The sequence below is a fragment of the Aythya marila genome, assembly GCF_965140915.1.
Source record: "Aythya marila genome assembly, chromosome: 14".
In the NCBI taxonomy this organism is placed as follows: domain Eukaryota; kingdom Metazoa; phylum Chordata; class Aves; order Anseriformes; family Anatidae; genus Aythya; species Aythya marila.
The window spans coordinates 4,572,098-4,590,953 of NC_139055.1; the positions used below are offsets into that span (position 1 = coordinate 4,572,098).

Consider the following 18,856-nt stretch of genomic DNA (forward strand, 5'->3'; position numbering starts at 1 on the left):
GGTGATGGTGCATGCGGGGGGGAGCAGCCAGGCAGCCAGTGGCCCCCTCCAGGGCCTTGCCCCAACGCAGCCAACCCGCACTGGTCCCACAGCCCCGAGGCGAGGTGCAGGCCGGCCAGGCAGTGCTGGCTGCTTGGGGGCAGCCTCCCCGTTGGCAGTCACACATGGGTTTCCTGCCGTTTTCTACCTTGTCTTACCGTGCTTTCTTGATTTTTCCCTTACATACACAATTTTATCCCATGAACTCATAAAAACTAGTAATATTGCTTAATAAGCAAATGGCAGGTTTTGACTCTTTTTTTTCAGTGCTTAGGGTAGCATGAAGAACGTGTTATGTTTACTAATGCTGTTGCTAATGAATAGCATGGCAAAGGTAGCTTGAAATTTAACATCTGACTCAAATCCAGAATCACCTGCACAAGGTTTTGACAGAAGGTGGCTGAATTTAACTTTCTTCTGTGTCAGAAACCTTTATTCAGTGTCACTACTGAAGTTCCCTGACATCTGATCAGCGCCACAGCTCCCAGCCCTGTTCCTCAGGAATGTAGGGTGGGAAACAGGAGAAAAATAAAAACTTTGTGGTACTGCAAGAGTGAAACAGTCTATTCTTCCAAACTCAATTTCAACATTTTTTTTTAAATCTGTCCTTTGGAAACCAATAAAAGCTGATGTATAGTATTGGGTGTGGCAAGGGGCAAGCGCTTTTTTTTTCTGGAAGGATACAGTAACCCTTCACAGAAACATGGTTCCTTCAGGTTGAACAGCGCCTGAGTTTTTAACCAAAATGACGTATTTCAGGAAAAATGCATTTATTTTCTGTCAATTAAATTCAAATGCATTTTTCCTCCTGTTTCAGTTCAGACACCTGAAAAAACCTGTTGGGGACTGACAGACGGGCACTATGTTATCGCAGCTTTTGACATTGACGTTTCGGTGTTTGGTAGCCCACCGACACTGGCGTGTTGGGTGCTCGGTACCAGCACGCAGACTTTGGGCGACATTCCTCATATTCCTCAGCAAGAGCCGAGCCGCCTCCACCCCTCAGCAAATGGCCGCCCTCGCTGCCCGTGGCTCCGCGTGGCCACCGCGAGGCTGCGGCTTGGGGCGAGGAAGGGCCGAGATCCCGCAGCCCCCCGCAGCCCCCCGCACGCCTCCCTTCGCTCCGACCCAACCCCAACCCCGCCTCGCACCGCCCGCGGGGACCGAGGCCGCCCCCGGCGCTGCCCCGGCGGCAGGGGGCGCTGCGGCCGCCCTCCGCCCGCCTCCGGGGCGGTGCAGGAAGCGGCGGGGCGAGGGGCCGGGCCGGGCGCCCCCCGCCCCCGCCTCGCCTCGCCCCGGCCCGCCCCTGCCGCGGGGCCGGCGTGCGAGCGCCCGCGGCGCCTCCCTGCGCGGCTGGGCCGGCCGCGGCCCCGCTCCGCTCCGCACCGCCCCGCACCGCCAGCAGCAGCAGCGGCGCCCCCGGAGCGCTGCGTGCATGGGGCGGCGCGGCCCGCGCTGGGCACGATGCCGCGGAAGGAGCTGCCGCTGCCCGCGGGCTGGGAGGAGGCGCGGGACTACGACGGGAAGGTGTACTACATCGACCACGGCAGCCGCACCACCAGCTGGGTCGACCCCCGCGACAGGTGGGGCCGCGGGGCTCCGCGCTGGGGCCGGGGGGGGGGCCCCGCTCCTCGGCCTCGGGGCGCTGGGTGCGGCCCCCCGGCGGCTGCCCCGGTGCCGCTGGGTGCGGGGGGCGCTGCCCCGGGGCTGTGCGGCGTTAGCGGGGGCTGCGGGCTCCCGGCAGCGCTTGGTGGCGCCGCGTCCCGGCTGCGTGCTGGGGGCGGCCGCGGGGAGGAGGCGCGCAGGTGGCTCAGCCCCGGTGCGGGATCAGCCCCGCTGCCGGCTCCCAGCTCCCCGCCGAGGCCAGAGGCTCCCCGTCCTGCCGGCTGCAGGTCCCGCCGCCGTCCCGGACACACCGCGGAGAGCTGGATGGAAATCCCAGGCTGAGCCCTCAGCGCCGTGTGGGTGAATGTGAGAGAGTTCCCCCACCTGACAGCGAGCGTTGTGCTCGTTACAGGGGTGTTCAGCCGGGTTTCTGGGTTGGTTTTGCTCTCTTCCCCCTGCCTCGACACTTGGCTCTTTGGGGTTTTCCATGGTTTGGGGGCGTCCAACTCTTCGGGGCGCCCGTCCTTTGCCTTCTCTCCGGTCCTATGTAGGAAGGCTCTTTGTTGAGCCAGGCGGCGAATGATTGTCCGATTTTACAGGATTTTAAGGAGTGTTCTGCATTCCAGGAATAATCCTTGTGTATCTTGTACACAAATGTAACCTGTTGGACTGCCGGAGGTTTGGAACGCGTTTTAACCTGGTGTTTCAGTGCTGTGGTTGAAAGCTGAGAACACGTTTCAAGGTGTGTTTTTTAACCTTGATAAAAGTCAACACAAGCTCCAATTAGGAATGCTTTCTTCACATCTTCCTTCTGTTAAAGAGCATGAAGACGAGAGAAATTTATTAGGGCTAATGGTGGCGTATAAAAATTCTGCTGTGTCCTTGGTTAGTGAGTCAAAGCTGACAAGATCAGCTGAATGGATGCCTTCTGCATGTGTGTGCTGAGCTATCGCAGGTATGTTCACTGCTCACCACCGTTAAAGGAGAATATTCAAGCATACCTTGATAAGTGCTATCACATGACATATTTGTTGTGCACGTAGTAATACACCTGAATACACATGGCCCTGACGAGCTTTGAATCTGAGTCATCTTCCAGTAGCGCTACTGAGAACACAGGTTGAGTTACACTCCCCAGCCTCTCTGAAATCCTCATGGTTTGAAGAGTTTGTTGGTCCAGCACTGGAAGAACTAAGCGTCAGAGCTTTCCCCCATCACCCGCGGGACCATGGCCTTGTACGAGTTACAGAGATGCTCTGCTCCACTTGCAGGAAAAAAAAGTTTCTCTTTAACTAATTAGTGCTGTCTGTGAAAGTCAGCTGGTAAGAATTTCTGAGCAGCTCGAGTCATAGCTGCAGTAGTGAACGTGGGTTTATGTACTGATCACCCAAGAGTGCGTTGTGAGTTTTGGTATTCTGGAGCCTGGAAGAATCTGTAAAGTTGCTGCAGCGGAGAGGTCGTTTTGTGTGTTTTCTGCTGTGCTATATACACTGTCTTTGTCCCAGCACAAAGCAATAGATACCAGGAAACACAGTTGTAAATCTGCAGGCTTCAGGGATGTGGAGGAAGATTTATGGTTTTGGACTTGTTCTGCACCCCATTGCTTCTCAGTGGCAAGGTTTCAGTGTGAGTGTACCTTTACGACACCTGACGGGTTTATTCAGCGAGCAACAACAGTAGCTGAAGACAGGGCATGCAGGATTTCAACCTTCCCCAAATCTTTCATTCTAGCTTAATTTAGTGGGGGAAAAAAAAAAAAAAAAAGGCAGGGATACCACCTAGCTAGAGGGCATAGGCTTGCCCACTGTTTTTGCGACAACAGCTGGTGTCTGCAGGTGGAGTGGCCGGGTACTGCAGCAGTGGTCTGGACGCGGCTGTGCCCACGGGTGTCACAGTGGGGCTGCATGAGGTGATGGGTTGGGTGGCTTTCCAGCTCTCCTGTAGCTTGTTTCACCACCTGGGTGGATAGGCTGTTGTTAAAAGGAGCTGTTGGACTTGGCTGGGGATGAAGTGGAGCTCCCACCTGGGAGCACCTTGCTGTCTCCCAGCGCTGAGCTGAGTGATACTCATGCTCCTGAAAGCCTGGCTGAAGCCACTGCGTGCGGGAGCACTTGTTCCTTCCGCCACCTAAGGGTATGCCAGACTTGCAGGCAGACCTGGGAAGCATGCGGATTTTACAGCATTTTTGGAAACCATCTAAAGATGAAGCATAAGAAGAATTTTGTAACTGAAGCAGTACTGTGCCTGTGTTACGGTGTAACAGAAGAATCAAGGAGGTGTTCTGTAAGGAAGGATTTGGGATTATAAGGTGTAAGGTAGTTCTAGTGACCAGGTGGGAAAAAAACACTGTCTTTTCTTCATGTCAAAGGAAGCTGAAGTAGATTACTTTTTTTTTTTCTGAGTTTGTTTTAAATTAGATAATTCAGGATTTGGATACAGTGCAATAGGGGGCCAAGCCTCACCGAGCTAGGGGAAGAAATTCATCGTTCCTAGTTTTAAAGGCAAGCCTGATCTTTCAGGCATTCACCAGCACGTGCTGTTCGGTGACACGCAGCAGAGCGCTGTCCCAGCTGCTGCCTTGTCCCTGGGGATGTGCCAGTGTCATAGGGTGCTGCCCTGGTTACCATATAGGAAGTAAGGATGGCACCTCAGAAACACGAGCAGCAGCTGCTGGCGGTGCTCAGACATGGCTGTGAATCAGGAATTGCACCAACAGAGTGCCCCCAGTGAGGTTTCTGCTTTCATCAGACATTGGGGTTACAGATGGGTATCTGGATGCCTGTGGGTGCTCTGTGTTTGGGTTCTTTACACTGTTTAAGGGAATGTGATCTGCCCCAAGCTGTCTTGGAAGAGGATTGCTTTTTCTCTCTTCTCCTTGCCTTTACACCCTCAGGCTTCCTGAAGATGCCTGATAACCCACCCCATTCTCCAGTTTTTGTGTTCTCAAGCTCTTCCTCCTGGCATGGTGGTATAAGCGAGTTGTCCTGGGTTGTTTTAGATGGAGCTGGCTGAACTACTTTTACCCCAATCACTGGACTCCTGCTGAGGGTGAGAGGTAGCAAAATGGGAGCACTGTCAGTGAAGCCTGATAAAGTGACTAAGCAGCCGCAGGTGTTTTCAGTTTGGGGAGGCAGCAGTGCCTCAGTTGGTGTCCCTTCATTTTTCAAAGGCTCTTGTTGATAAAGGGCTGGAGCTATGTATTAAATGAAAGCCCAGATTCTGCAGTTGCTCCCTGAGACATCTTCCTACTCCATATGGAGTTTTTTTCCCACTCTGACCCCACAAAGCAGAACTTCAGTAAGGAGGAGAGGGGGGGAGAGATTTGCCAGGGTTTGGGGCCAATATGTGTCAATGTATGTGTTGTCACACGTAGAATACTTCGTGCTCCTGTAGAAGTTAGGGCCACCTGTTTGCTCATGAATATACAAGCTTGTTGAGCCTGAGGATCTGCCTGAAGAAAAGCTGGGCCTGTTATATATAGAGAGAGCAAAATCATCTGGCTGTGCCCTGCTAAGCCTGCCTTCCAGGCTTGATGGGAAATGTGCAGCATGGTTTGTCTCTTCTGCATGATTCTGGTGTTGAAGCTTTCCGTGCCCACTCTGCTCTGTGCACTTGGTCTCTGAACTTCCTGTATTAAGGAATTAAAAATGTGAGCATCATGCTAAAATTTCCTATGTAGATGCCTGCTGCTTGGATTATTTCCCTATAGCATAACTACAGCCACCGGAATAAAGCTAAATTTAGCCAAGTAAAGTGTGGGAGTTCTCGAGAATGAAAGGACGTGAAGGGAGAGCACTGAAAAGCATCGAGAATAAAAGGAGCCGTACTTTTCTGCAGGTGGAAATCAGTAAGTGTAAGGAGAGGAAGAAAAAAAATCTCGAAGCATTCTGTGGGTTTCTTTCATCACTGGCAGCAGCGTGGGTCACGCAGCTGAAGGCTGCTGCCATGCCTGCTGTTACCTTTCTGTACTGATAGCTAGCCCAACGCCCTGTCAGATGTGTGTCATCCCGCATCTTTCTCATGTTTACCTTCCCCAGAATAGCAGATCCTTTTGTTATAAGGAACAGGCCGTTAGGTGTATAGCCAGAAGCCAGCAATACCGTTTTCCCTGAGCACAGCCCCGAGTGACAGAAATGCAGCCTTTGTAGTCAGCTGAATGCCACCTCTGGGAGCGGGTGTCTTGATGTGTGGGACTGGTGCTGTTCTTAGGACGTTTTTTCACAATAAGATGAAATTAATGGGTTTATCTAAGTGCTAATATATAGGGAGATGAAGAAAGGAAGGAAGGTTATTGTGACCATTTGGTTTAACTCACTAGTTCCACAAGTCTTCCAAGGTGAATCAATGCTGGCTGCACCTGTAACTGGTAAAAGCAGTTTGCAGACAAAATCATTCAGACCTCTTCAGTTACAAGAAATAGCTTGGATTTTCCTGTAAGACTTGCAAGAGACAGCTTGCGGTAGAATTCAGCTTAGCGTGGGGCGTGAGCAGCTCCTCGTGCTGATGCCTGGGGAGGCTGCAGGGGCCAGAGGCACTGTGTGTCCTCTCCTCGTGGCCTGAACTCGCGTCAGGCTCCACTGGGGGCGGCTGGGGGCAGCAGGAATGATGCTGCTCAATCAGAGCAGCACTGCTGAAGGTGTGGTGTGCACTGCTAAAGGCGTGGTACACACACAGGTATGTTGTGCGAGAGGATGTCGGCAGTGAGTTCAGAACTACCGAAAGACCCATTTTACTGTACTTCCCTACGGAATGTCAACCAAATGAAAAATGGATATTTTTGTTCAGCTCAGCAGCTTTTCAGTGTATCTTGGGGAATTCTGAGTTTTAAAAGACTGGATTTGGTTTTGAAGAAATCTCTGTAAATCACACTGTTTAGAAATTTGTAGGTTGAGCTTCATCTTCTGCTCTGGCAAGGTCATTCTGCTCACAAGAGGAGTCCTCAACAAGCTGTCAGCCTTTCTGATGCAAAATTAAAGTTAGCGATGCTGCCTCAGACTGGAAACTTCCTTGACGAGGGGATCAACATTTTCATCTCCATGTAGGTCATCTATTTTCACGCCAAAGTAGTCATCTGTACGGAAATGGCAGAGAATTGGTTGTTGCTGTGTTGTCCACCTGGGGCTGGGGCTCAGCAGCGGCGCTGATGGGGACTGCTTGAGCTGCTGCTTTTGGAGTAAAATCCTGTGTCTGCGAGGGGATAAACTTCTCTGGCTGGAAAATGTTGTGTTACTGTCTGGATTTGTTTTATAGAAACAGCTGGTCCCGACTCTGGTGGTGCAGAAGGCTTGCTGGCGTGGCTGGGGCCGAGTGGCCCCAGGAGGTAACAGTGGCTGTGGCTGTCACCTGGGGTTGCTGCCGAGGATGTGCGTGTGCAGTGGCTCCACGTTTGTCACCTGGCCAGGCTGTGTCCCCCAGCTGAGGTAAACACCTGGGGAGGTGTTCCCAGCGCTGGAGGTGCTTGGCTTCGCTGTGATTTCTGACCAGGTCCTACAGGCAGGGTGCCTCTTTGCCTGCAGGGTGTCCTACAGGCAGGGTGCCTCTTTGCCTGCAGGGTGTCCTTGCGTTGTCATTCGTGGTGGTTTCTTCACAGTTAGTGCAGCTGTGGAAAGATGAGTTTGCTACAAACTTTGTGGTACCCAAATCTGGTTTTAATTCTTCTAGCTTGTGCTGGAAACTGTACTGGAAGACATGGAAAGACTTGTCAGGAAAAAAAAACAACAACCCACAACCTGTTTAATGAAGAAACTTGTACGTGGGGAAGTGACCGGTGCTGGGGGCAGTCCTGTCAGTGACCTGCCGCAGGGCTTCTTACCTGGCTGCCCGAGGAGCCCATCAGCAAATGCTGGCTGTGCAGTCTGCGCTCCTGGGGGTGCACGGTGTGCTTCCTGCATGCGTGGTGAGACACAGCCTGTGTCCCTGCCACGATCGGCACCTCCTGGGCTTGATGCAGCACGTGGCCGTGTCCAGCACGGGAGAGCATCACACCTTTTAGAAAGAAGGTGGGAGATCCTAAAGATGGTTTGCAAGTATTGCTGGTGCTCGCCTGTGCTGTGGCTGGCGGCCTCAGCCTGGTGGCCTGCTCCGTGCCACCAGCAGGCCGAGTTGGCTGAACAGTAAATGAGCAGAGGCTCGTTCGGTGGGTGACAGCAGCCAGGCAGAGCCAGGTGAAGGTGTGTAAGTGCTGCCACGCACAGATCTGAAAGCTGCGTAGATCAGCCGCTTGCTCAGAGAGGAATGCCTTTTCTGCTGGCTGGCTGCCATTCAGGAGACCTGCTCAGTAAGGTGACATGCTTTGCTGGTGGTAACGAGGACTCAGCTTTAACTGCTCAAATAAAACCCAGAGTCCTTGCTCACAGAGTCTAAGGTTACTGCTCCCCCCACTTTTAAGCTGCATGCATAGATAATTGGCTGAACAAACAACAGACAAAACTGCTCCCAATAGAATAATAACTGCTTTTCACTGCCACTCATCCAGTCAAGTGACATCTGGAAGACTCTGTGGGTATTCACAGGAGGTTTGGTGTGTAACAGGAAGATGTAAAGAAGCCAAATCCTGCAGCTGTCAGTGTTCTCTGGCTTTTTCATGCTTTTGGATGTGTTCTGCTGGCTTGGGTTGTTCTGTTTGTTCTCGTACTTATGGCTTCCACCCCAGCCTCTGCGTTCGGTAACATAAATACCCAACACATTTAAAAAAGGCAGATGAATTGTGCTCTCAATCTTACAGAGATGCTGTGGGGATTAATTAGTTCTGATGAAGTGCTTTCTGGCTGAGATGTCAAACTGATGTTTTGGGACTAATGGTATTGTTTGGTGCAACTGCTTAGCTCTCCTCAAATGTCTAATCACTGCTGTGGAAGAATTTACTCTGCGGAGGAAAGCGATTGATTTAAAGCACGCAATAACCAGTATTGATTTGCGCGGCGCAGCCATTCATACCAGCTCTACGCAGGGCTGAGGCGGGCAGTGCTCACACGACAATTTTGAGCTCAAGTCGAAGTGGAGCTATTGCTTAAACGGCCCCGTGGCTGCCGGCAGATCTCTCTCCGTGACTGCTAACTGCTGTGACGCTTCTGTGCTCGGCCCGGGGCCGGCCCCGCTGGGGAAGGGGCTGTCGGCTGCCTGCCCCTCGCACAGCCCATGGGGCCAGCAGTAGCGGCCGTGGTGATCTGGGCCAGGCGAGCAGCGTGGGACAGCTTTGGTAGCCCCTGAGCCGCCCTACGGAGCGGTGCTGACGGGCAGATATCCACAGCTCGCTTTGCTGCTGTCGGGTGCACGATTCCACGTGGCAGCGGGCGTGCTGCTGGCCTGGCGTGGGGCTGTCCTGCACCCCTGGGTGCTCGAAGCCCTGGCGGTGGGACTGCTCGGGGCACTGGTGTAATTCCCTCTGTGGGAGGCAGAGCCCATGGCTCTTGGCCAGCTGCAGTCAGCACCGTGCAAGGGAGGAGATGTGCAGGTGTGGGCAGGGCCGGGGACTGGCACCAGCAGCGAGCTGCACAGTGTGCCCGGTGTGGCAGGGGGCTCCTGGCTGCCCCTGTCCCAGCAGTGCACGTGAGTGAAGCTGAAACCGCTGCTTGCCTTGCTGCTGCTCCTACGCAGGGGAAATCTTCAGCCAATTCCACGTGTCTAGCTCCGAGGGTTTGCTTTGAGTCAATGAGGATGCCTAAGGCCGCATGCATGTTGTGCTTCTGCAGTTTGTCATCGATCTAGAAGAGGGTCTGAGCGCTCCTGTAACTGCGCACACAGGGTAAGGTCCACGTAGAGATGCTGCTCTAGCTTTTAACAGCTACAGGATGGTCGCAGTGCTCTTTAGACAGGCTTTGGCTGTTCCAGTCCAACCTTTGTTCACAGTGGTGCTGTTTCACTTCTTCAACATCTGGTATCTCCACCTTTAGGTTATTATGTAGGACGTCTGTTTTGGTGGGAATGCCGTGCTTCGGCTTGCCGTGGTGCTCCCACAGCAGTGGCATCGGTGTTCTTTAGGACTTCTCCCAGTGCTCTCTGGGTCTGGTGCACTGTGCTGGAGGTAGCGATGCAGCTCCATGGGATGCTGTTGCTCTGACCGAATTCCTGCATAGCGGAGAGGGAAACTTCCCAAGGGAGAACTTGGCATGAAAAATAAGCCTTTTAAAGGCAAAGTTATAAGGCGTACCTAATTTAGGATGACCTGTACTGTATATAGCATTCCAGATGAGGCTGTCATAATGAAGTGTGGTTTTTAAATAAAAACAATATTTAAAAAAAAAAAAAAACACCCTTAACATGAATAACACTTTTGCATTGCAGAGTTTGGCAAGGTTAAACTTCAAATCAAATGAGCACTTTGAACAAAGCTTTTTTGTGGGAGCTGTGTGGTGATGCTCAGGTGTATTTGGTTAGCAGTGTGTGTTAACCCTGCGGAGGATGCGGAGGCTCAACGCTTCCGTTCAGTATGATGGGCACCATTTTTCAAGATCCAATCTCTCTCCAGTCCAGCTGTCATTTCAGCCGCTTGTTTAGATTTTTCTGAAATTCTGTGAAGTTATCTCTACATCCAGCTACCCTAAATATCTTCTCAGTCAGCAAGGCAGTAAGCCAGGCTTGCAGTTTGTCCTTTCCTATGTCATTGGCATTTCACACTATGCAAGATCTAAGCATCAAAGGTAGATGATCTGTTGCCTTGACAGGACCTTGACTATTTAGTTTTTATATGGAAACTTAAGTAGCAGGCTTTAGGCTGCTTAATAGGCAGTTCTGCAGAAGGAATTTTCCCAGTTTTATAGAAGAGTGCAAATTGCTAAAGAGATCACCTTGCTCTTCTGAATCTTCTCCATGAGCGTTATCCTGTCTTTATCTTAACCTACATATGCAGGAAGAAGCAGCATCCTGCCTGTTCCTATATCCTTGCTTCTTGTGGCACTGAGGTTCTGCAAGATACTTTAAACTTCTGAACTTTCTCTTTTTTTTTATTTTATTTTTCTTTTGCTTTTAAACGATGAATATAAGAGATTCTGAATTTATCTGAACCTACTGGGTAAGATACCGGTGTGATATCTTTGTGTCTGCTGTGGTTGTCGTTCCCCTGTTTTAGCTCATGCTTGAGCTCAAGCTGCTGCTGTGGTACTGTGTGATTTCTGTGATCGATGTCTCCTCAACGCTTGTTAGCTTTCCTCTAATGTGCTACGCTGAGTGTTGGAACATCCTTCCTTTCATGCTGTTTTGAAGCGGTGCCTATCCCCCTTGTTCCTGCTGTCTTTCTCCAAAGTCTCCCTGAAAGCCTAATAACTGCAATTCCTCGTGGAAGTTCAACCTATGAAGCTGGGCCAGAATATAATGCTGGAAAGACTGGAGTGATAACAAAGCTGGCATTAGAGCTGTAAACCTCCCTGACCTTCTCAGAAGAAAATTTCAGACTCGGTACTCTCCTGCATCTTTGTCACTGCTGCTCTGCCATACTGAGCAGTCTTCGTCTGCTCCTCCCCTCCTCTGTCCCCCTGTCTTTGATAGCAACAGCTGCGACTGCCGGTGACATCTCTTGCAAGCTGTTGGTTGCATGAAGAAGCTCCTTTACTGTTTCGTGAGAGGCAGTATTGGATCCGAGGAGCTGTCCAAGTAGGTGGTTTGTGGTGAAACACTAAAGGGTGGGAAGTCTGCTCCTCAACGCCCTGTTCGGCGTGCTCCACCTTGTAAAGAAACGTCTGTCCTCTTCTGCCTTAATGTTTTGCTCCTGGATTTGGGCATCTGCTTTTACTGAAGAGCAGCTGCAGCTGGTGTGCCCTGCGATAAACTGCAGCTCTCAGCTTGGTCAGCGTGGTGAGGGCTTGCTCTGCAGGCGGTCGGGGTGCTCTGTAATGCTGCACGAAGGCAGGTGTCCTGTCGCATGCCATCTGGTAATTCTTCAGAGGAGATCTGATAGTGCTGCTAGTTCCTCGTGCAACTGGCTCGCTAATGACTAAATGTAGAAGGTTTCTGCCGTCGTGGTCTTTCATTGCTTGATGCTAAGAAAAGCATAACCTGAATCTAAATACTTTCTTAAGGCACAGAAACTGTCTTGCTTGCTGGTTTGATCTTTTATAGTCCTTGGGCATAACTTCCCACATCTTAAGCTTTCCTTCTCTCTTAGGGGAAGAACCTGTGGGAGGACGGGGAGGAGCGTGTGGCCTAGGAACCTGGCTCAGCTGCTTGCAGGAGGGCTGTGTGTGTGTATATATATATATATATATATATATATATATATATATAAAAAACAGTCTCAGTTTGCCAAGACAGATTTTCAGCTGAACAGATCGCGCACAGTTACGTCCTCCACTCAAGCTTGCTTTCACACATCTTTGTAAATGCCACTCTTATCCCTAGAGCAAATGTTCTGTGTTGGATTTTCTCATCTTGATTTCTTTATTTGCCCAGTAGTCTGTAGCTAATACCCCAACTGCACCATCTTTTATTTTCTATTTGCCTCCCAGACGCAGGCTCCTGCTTTGGGTGGTAGTTCTGATGACCTTGGTGGTGTCTTCAGCAACTTAGATGGGATGATGATCCTTGCTAGGCATGATCACTAGGGTTTTTGATTCAGGGATTAGTCATGGTTCTTCCTTCCCAAGGATCTTCCCCCTGATCTTACTACCAGAGGAGGACGTGACAGCAGCCAAGCGTGCTGCAGCTTACAGCCTGGTTTAGGCATGCGAACAGGCAGTGATTATTTGGGGTGGGAGGAATTTCTCCTATCAGACCATGTTCTGGCGTGTTCCTGCAGGAGCCCTTGTGCTCCCTGCCGCGACTCGGCGGCTGCTGGCGTTTTCCAGGCAGAGCCAAGTGACACCAAATCCTTGTAAGAGGAAGGCAGCTGGTGCTCTTAACTCCTCAGTGGGAAGAGGTTTGCTGTGTAGTAACGGGAATGAAAAGAGTGCAAGTGGTTGTAATGCACACCTGTAATCATTCTGCGTGGAAGTCTGCTCATGACGCCTGCTTCTGATGGAGCACTGTGTGTTGGTAAGTGCTTCTTTGCCATCAGGTTTATTGCAGAATAGATTTGCAATGATATAACCTAAATTAAACCATTTTAACGAAGATCTTTAAAGGCATTGTTTTAATTACTTCCCTAAAGTAGTCAGACAGACGTGTGGCAACACCTCCTGAATGACAGTCGTGCACCTTACCGGACACATTGAGGACAGACGGACGGGCTGTCCCGATCCTGCTGCTTCATGGCCAGCCCAGACACCTGATGACAGGTACAGAAATAATGGAGTTACATCAGCGCTAAGGGTTGTGCAATAGCAGGTTTATTATTTGTGTTGCTTCCTAGATGCTTATGGAGGGCTTACTTCCCCTTAGCCAGTAGTTTTGCATTCAGAGGCAGGAGAGTAACCTGTCACGTCATGCCTCTGCTCACCACTCCGATACATGCTGCTTACTGCACCCATCTCTGGTGTTCCTGACGCTTGTTTTGGAATTGCTCCTCCTCGTAGGTGTTTGAGCTCTTTCTCTTTCACCCTTCAGTTTTTCCTTGGGAAGAACACATAAAATACATCCATGGTGGCTGGAAAAAGCCAGCAGAGATGCACTGTCCCTTCCTCCCCACTTAATACTTTTTTTCTCCACAGTGGTTGCCATTCCTGTTTTCTCTCTCACGAGTTGTGTAACGCTGTTGATTAGTTCTCTTATGGCCGTGCTTAAAGGCTGCTTAAAGCCTTTCATAAAGTATGCATTCTGCATTATGGGAGAAGGAGATTTACAGAGTTTTTTAAAAAGCAAGAAATACGTTGTAGATAATAGATTCCAAAAATGCAAATTTGTTCAAGCACCTCCTTAAGAAGGGAGGGAGGAAGGGAAGATTAAAACCTGTGTTTATATACATATAGAAGCTAGAGGCAAAGCAATCCATTCATAAATATACAATGGGATTTATGTCGTGGTGAGAAGTGCTGCATGCATATTCATGTGTAATTTGCAAATCCTTTAGCGATTTAAATACTTTACTGCAAACTCTCTAGAACGAAACCTTCTTGTTGAAATGATGTCCAAAGGCTCCAACACTTCTCTAGTGGAGGGGAAAGGCCAGGTGGTGTAATAGATCTGATGCTCTAATTTTCATTCTATTAATAGGGTTTTTTTAGTGTGCTTTTGGGTGTTATTTTATTAGAATAATCAGTAAGCCATGAACAAAACGTGTGAAGCAGAGACCTGCAAGAAGCATTGTGAACCTTAACATGGTAAGAAAACCATGGAAACTTGGTAAGATGCTTTTCTCAACTGATTTTTCATGTCAAATGTCATTGTCTAAACTTTCATGTGCTCTAGGGTCGGAGGCAGATGAGTAACATAGCTTGGGGAGTGCTGATGTTGGAAAGAAGTAGCCTTTGTGAAGTGAATCACCTTTAAAGGATGAAGCCTTGGATCTTCACATAACAAACAAAAAAAGCTTTCTGTTGCTGATGCTGTTGCTTACTGCACCCATCCCTGGTGGTCCTGATGGCTCATTCTGGAAATGCTCCTCCCTGGAGGTGTTTGAGCTTGTTCTCTTTCACTCTTCAGTTTTCAATTGGGAGGCACATATAAATAAGATATGTCCATGGTGAGGCTGCACCTCGAGTACTGTGTTCAGTTTTGGGCCCCTCGCTACAAGAAGGACATGGAGGTGCTTGAATGGGTCCAGAGAAAGGCGACGAAGCTGGTGAGGGGCCTGGAGAACAAGTCCTACGAGGAGCGGCTGAGGGAGCTGGGCTTGTTCAGCCTGGAGAAGAGGAGGCTCAGGGGCGACCTTATCGCTCTCTACAGGTACCTCAAGGGAGGCTGTAGCGAGGTGGGGGTTGGTCTGTTCTCCTACATGCCTGGTGACAGGACGAGGGGGAATGGGCTAAAGTTGCGCCAGGGGAGTTTTAGGTTGGATGTTAGGAATGACTTCTTTACTGAAAGGGTTGTGAGGCATTGGAATGGGCTGCCCAGGGAAGTGGTGGAGTCACCATCCCTGGAGGTCTTTAAAAGACGTTTAGATGTAGAGCTTAGGGATATGGTTTAGTGGGGACTGTTGGCGTTGGGTCAGAGGTTGGACTCGATCTTGAGGTCTCTTCCAACCTAGAAATTCTGTGATTCTGTGATATGGTGGCTGGAAAAAGCCAGCAAAGTTCCAGTGCTCTTTCCTCCCCACTGAGGTTAGCCCCTTGAAAGTCAGTTCTGATTTAGCCTTGCTGCTTCTGTTTTGTTACAGCCTGCTTCTGGCATGACTTGATTCGGTGGAATGGAAAGCAGGGCAGTGCACTCAATTCACTAAGGACTATATATGCATTTTTCTAGCTTGCACAGGTGTAAGCACGTGCCCTTTCTGTCTGTTTGCTTGTTTTCTCAGTCGGTCCTAGGCAGGTTCTGCTCCTTGGTGAGGAGAGCCAAGCCCCGGGTTCGCCTTGCTGTCTCGCCTAGTGAGCAGGGAGGCCGCCAGCAGAGGTGATGTCCTGTTGGTGCCTGGGGGCTCTGCTCTACAAAGCTGTACTGGAGTTGATTTGCAGGAGCGTTTCTAGGTAACTGGGAAGTTGTTGCTTTTGCAATGAGCACTGAGAATTCCTTGCTGTCTGCTGTGTCAGAGCATCGTAGCGTCTGTGTTGGTGACTAGTCGTGTAAGGGGGCCAAAATGCAGCACTCGGTACTTGAAGGGTATAAATTACCTCTTTAGTGTCATAGAAAGGACAAAATTGTGGTAAAGGAAGCCAGTCCTTTAACAGGACCCTGAGCAGGTGAGTTTTTGACTTCCTAAAGTGGATGTAGACAGGGATGTGGCTGATGTGTGAAACATGCTGCTGCTCATTACGGTGAGGCTGCAGTTGTTGTGACTATTTCTATTGTATGTAAGTGAGGAAGAATAAAGGGACTAATTTATCAAGAAATCTCACTATTTTTGTAGTGAGCACTGCTGCTTGTTTTACTCCTGACATTGCTTGCTAGACTCACTGCGTAATTCTGTTGAGCAAGGCTGGATGGGATGTATTTTTTATTATTTTAATAACCATAAGTGGCTGCCTCTGGATCTACCTGCAGAGCACAGCAGACCCTGCATGCGATATTGTAGCCACTTGTCCGTGTGCTGGCAGAAGAGCTGGCTCCTGGCTGTGGGGCACTGCTTGCCCTGGCAGGTGAGCTCCTCACAGCGTGCAGGGTTTGTCGAGGCAGCGGTGCCACTCCTGGCTTGTCTTTCAGAGCAGACAGCTTAAATATCAGACTGATGCGTTCCCGGGGCTGTGGGCTGTAATTCCATCTGCTCCCATGCTGTGAAGGTGACACCTGACGGGGTGTTTGCTGCTTGCTGGATGTCCTTCCTGGATCTGCTGTGTGGAGATCTGGCGGGCGCCGTTTTGCCGACGTGTTGGCCTTGCTCAGCGTGGGGCTGCCCAGGAACCCAGCAAAGCACTCAGTGTGTCAGGAAAACCAAGTTGTTGGGATTTCAGTGCGGTTTCATTCATCCCGGGCTCTGCAGTCTCTGCAGTATCACTGCCCTCCGTGTTCGCTGGTCTGGAACAGTGGAAGCTTGTGTTTGTGCCATTGATTTGGCAATTATTAGAAGGACGTGGAATAAAGGACACGATTAATGGAAGAAGGGAGGAGTGTTCAAAGACCTCTGCTGGTAAGGTCTGTGTTTTTTATAGTTCTGCGCATCCATCACTGACTTGGGAACTTGATAGCGAGCCAGTTCTCTGGGTCAGGCTGCAGGTTCACTTAGAGAGACTAGACAAGGTCAAGAGGAATGCTTGGTTTGCCCAAGGATTTCAGCTTGGGCTTTGCAGACTAGTTGAACTATGAATGGTGATTTATTTAGGTAATTATCAGTAAATTAATAGATATACTGAGAATTATGTTTATGTAGGTCAGTGTTTGCATGATAGTTACAACAATTTACTGAAATAATTTCTGGTATAGGAGGTGCATGTCAGTCTGGTGCTGTGGTGAGGTACTGGGCTGAGTAGCACGCAGGGTGCCTTTGCACGCCCAAATCTGGGTGTTGTAAGTGCCGTGTAGGATCCGTTAAACACAGCTTGCATTTATAAAGCAAGGTGGAGACAAATAGCTGGGATGTGTTAGGTCACGGGCCTCGAGGAGGGCAAGGGCTGTGTTCCCCAGCCCTGGTGGGGCAGGACACGGCTGTGTGGTGCCAGGGCTGAGAAAAGCCCTGTCTGTGGCTCGGGGCTGTGTTCATCCCTTTCCTCCTGGGACTGTGCATGCTGCTTGGGGAGGTGCTGGTGGTGTCGTGGGTCATCACACCCTGAGGGAGGGAAGGGAGATGCCCGGTGCCTCAGAACAGCGCTGGGCTCGTGGCTTCTGTGCCAGCAGGGCTCATGCTGGGGGAGAGCGTGGGGTTATCAGCACCGCTGTCTCCTGGCTACATCCCCTGGGTTAACTGAGGAAGCTGACAGGAAGGAGGTACATCTGTTATAGACAAGCAGGTGCTGCAGCTCGATGTGGCTTAAAGGAAGATCCTTCCTACTATAGCCCGTTGGGTTTTTGGGGTCTCGGCTACATTCTAGGAGCTTGTCTTGACCAGCTTGTATCTTCTGTAAGAAACTTCAGATTCTTTAAGATTTGGTGCCTTCTGCTGCTTCCTCTGATTTGTGGAGAAGGGAAACTTGTGGGAATGGATGTGGTTTAGCTTGGCTATTGTGAAGCCCCTGGGCAGTGTTTTATGCCTTGTGCACCAAACGCTTCAAGTTCTGATTTAGAGTTCACTTTAAACAATAATCAGGCTAAATTGCAAAGCATAGGAGGTAAAAACAGAGAAGTCCAGTGCTCAGTGCATCCCTCTGGAAGTGTGATGTCCAGGTATAGGTATATGATCCCTTAGGAAAGGGGTTGCCATAGGATGGAGCGATGCTGTGGGGATGAAGCCAGTCGGATTAGGGGGCTAGAGCTCGCTGCAGGTAGTATCAGACACTGGGAGATCTGAGAGGCTCAAGTGAAATCTTCAGCAGAAGAAGTTCCTAAAAAATATGAGAAATGCCAGAAACATCATAGAATCCACAGACAACATAGCTATGGCTGTCAATTTTCATATAAAAACCACCCAGCTGCTCGAGCCCCTTAAAATGACACCCAAGCGGAGTGCTGAGCACCGGTGGGCTCCTGTCTGCAGCTGGGGGCTTTGTGCCTTCCTCATGGGCCTCGGCCATCGGTGTGGGATTGGGCACCTGCATGGCACTGCTGGAGGCAGCTCCGGCCCTACAGGAGCCTGCGGGAGCAGGGCCGGGTGCTGGCAAGCGAAGACAAAATGGCCCAAAGGGAGACACGGCCCCTCTGGAGGCCGCCGTGCCGCGGTGTCCATCTGGCAAGCGCCGGGCGAGGCCTGGCCTGTGCCGCTGCTGCCATAGGAACGGGGACCCCGCGGGGGGGCCTCGGGTGGGATTAAACCCTTGGGAAGCCGCGCTGAGGCAGGCAGAGCTGCTGGCTCGGGTGTCGAGCTCTTTGTCTTCGGGATCACCTGCACCGCCTGTTTCTCCCCCTCGCTGAAGTCGTTTTCATAACGTACGGCTGGAACCCCGTGCTCACCCTGTGCCCAGATGCTGGCAGCAGGGCGAGGAAGGGGAGAAGGGGTTTGGAGCAGGGTTGGGAAAGCTCCGTGTGCAGCCGGGGTCACACGCAGCCGGTCAGGCTTGCGAGCGGCCCAGCTTTGTATTCAGATAGGCTGGCCAGCGAGCTGCAGACATTCCAGATACTTGTGCTCGTTTCGGCTGTATCTAGGCACACGGTCACAAAGAGCAAGATGCGTGCAGTGAAGGATAAATCCCGTGCTCTAACGGCTCTGAGCGCCGCGGTGCGCGCATGCACGCCGAGCAGATGGTGTAATTAGCTCGCCTGGTGTGCGGGCACCGCATGCGATTCTCCAGGAGGTGCCCAGAAATGCAGGGCAAGGAGGAGCACCTGCAGGTCCCGGCCTTGCTGGGCGAGGGCTGAGCCCTGTCCGGGGCAGCCTGCAGGCGGCAGCGCCGAAAATGGGCCCACTGGCAGGGCAGCCCTTGTCTCGATCCCTTGAGCTTGGCTGGGTTTTGGCCCAGCTGCAGCCTTGCTCCCAGGAGTTTCTGCACCTGGGGAGCCAGGGCTTGGCTGCTGTGGAGGAAGGTGACAGGTTGTGCTGGTATCCAGCAGGCGTGCGGGGTGGGAACATGTGCCAGAGCCCTGGGCTGCATGCTTGGGATTTCACTGGGGCCAGGGAGGAGCTGGGAGGGATGGGAACGTGACCTGGAAAATCGCTATCGAGATG

The 18,856-nt window shown here is 51.0% G+C and overlaps 1 protein-coding gene across 1 annotated transcript in view; it reads left to right on the forward strand.

Moving 5' to 3' along the window:
- Positions 1–1,340: 1,340 nt before the first annotated feature.
- WWC1 (WW and C2 domain containing 1) overlaps positions 1,341–18,856 on the forward strand; it is a 69,791-nt gene continuing 52,275 nt past the window's right edge. Inside the window, exon 1 of the mRNA XM_082771403.1 lies at positions 1,341–1,622. Within this exon, the coding sequence (XP_082627529.1) occupies positions 1,504–1,622 (119 nt within the window). The 5' untranslated portion in view covers positions 1,341–1,503. The remainder of the gene's footprint in view (positions 1,623–18,856) is intronic.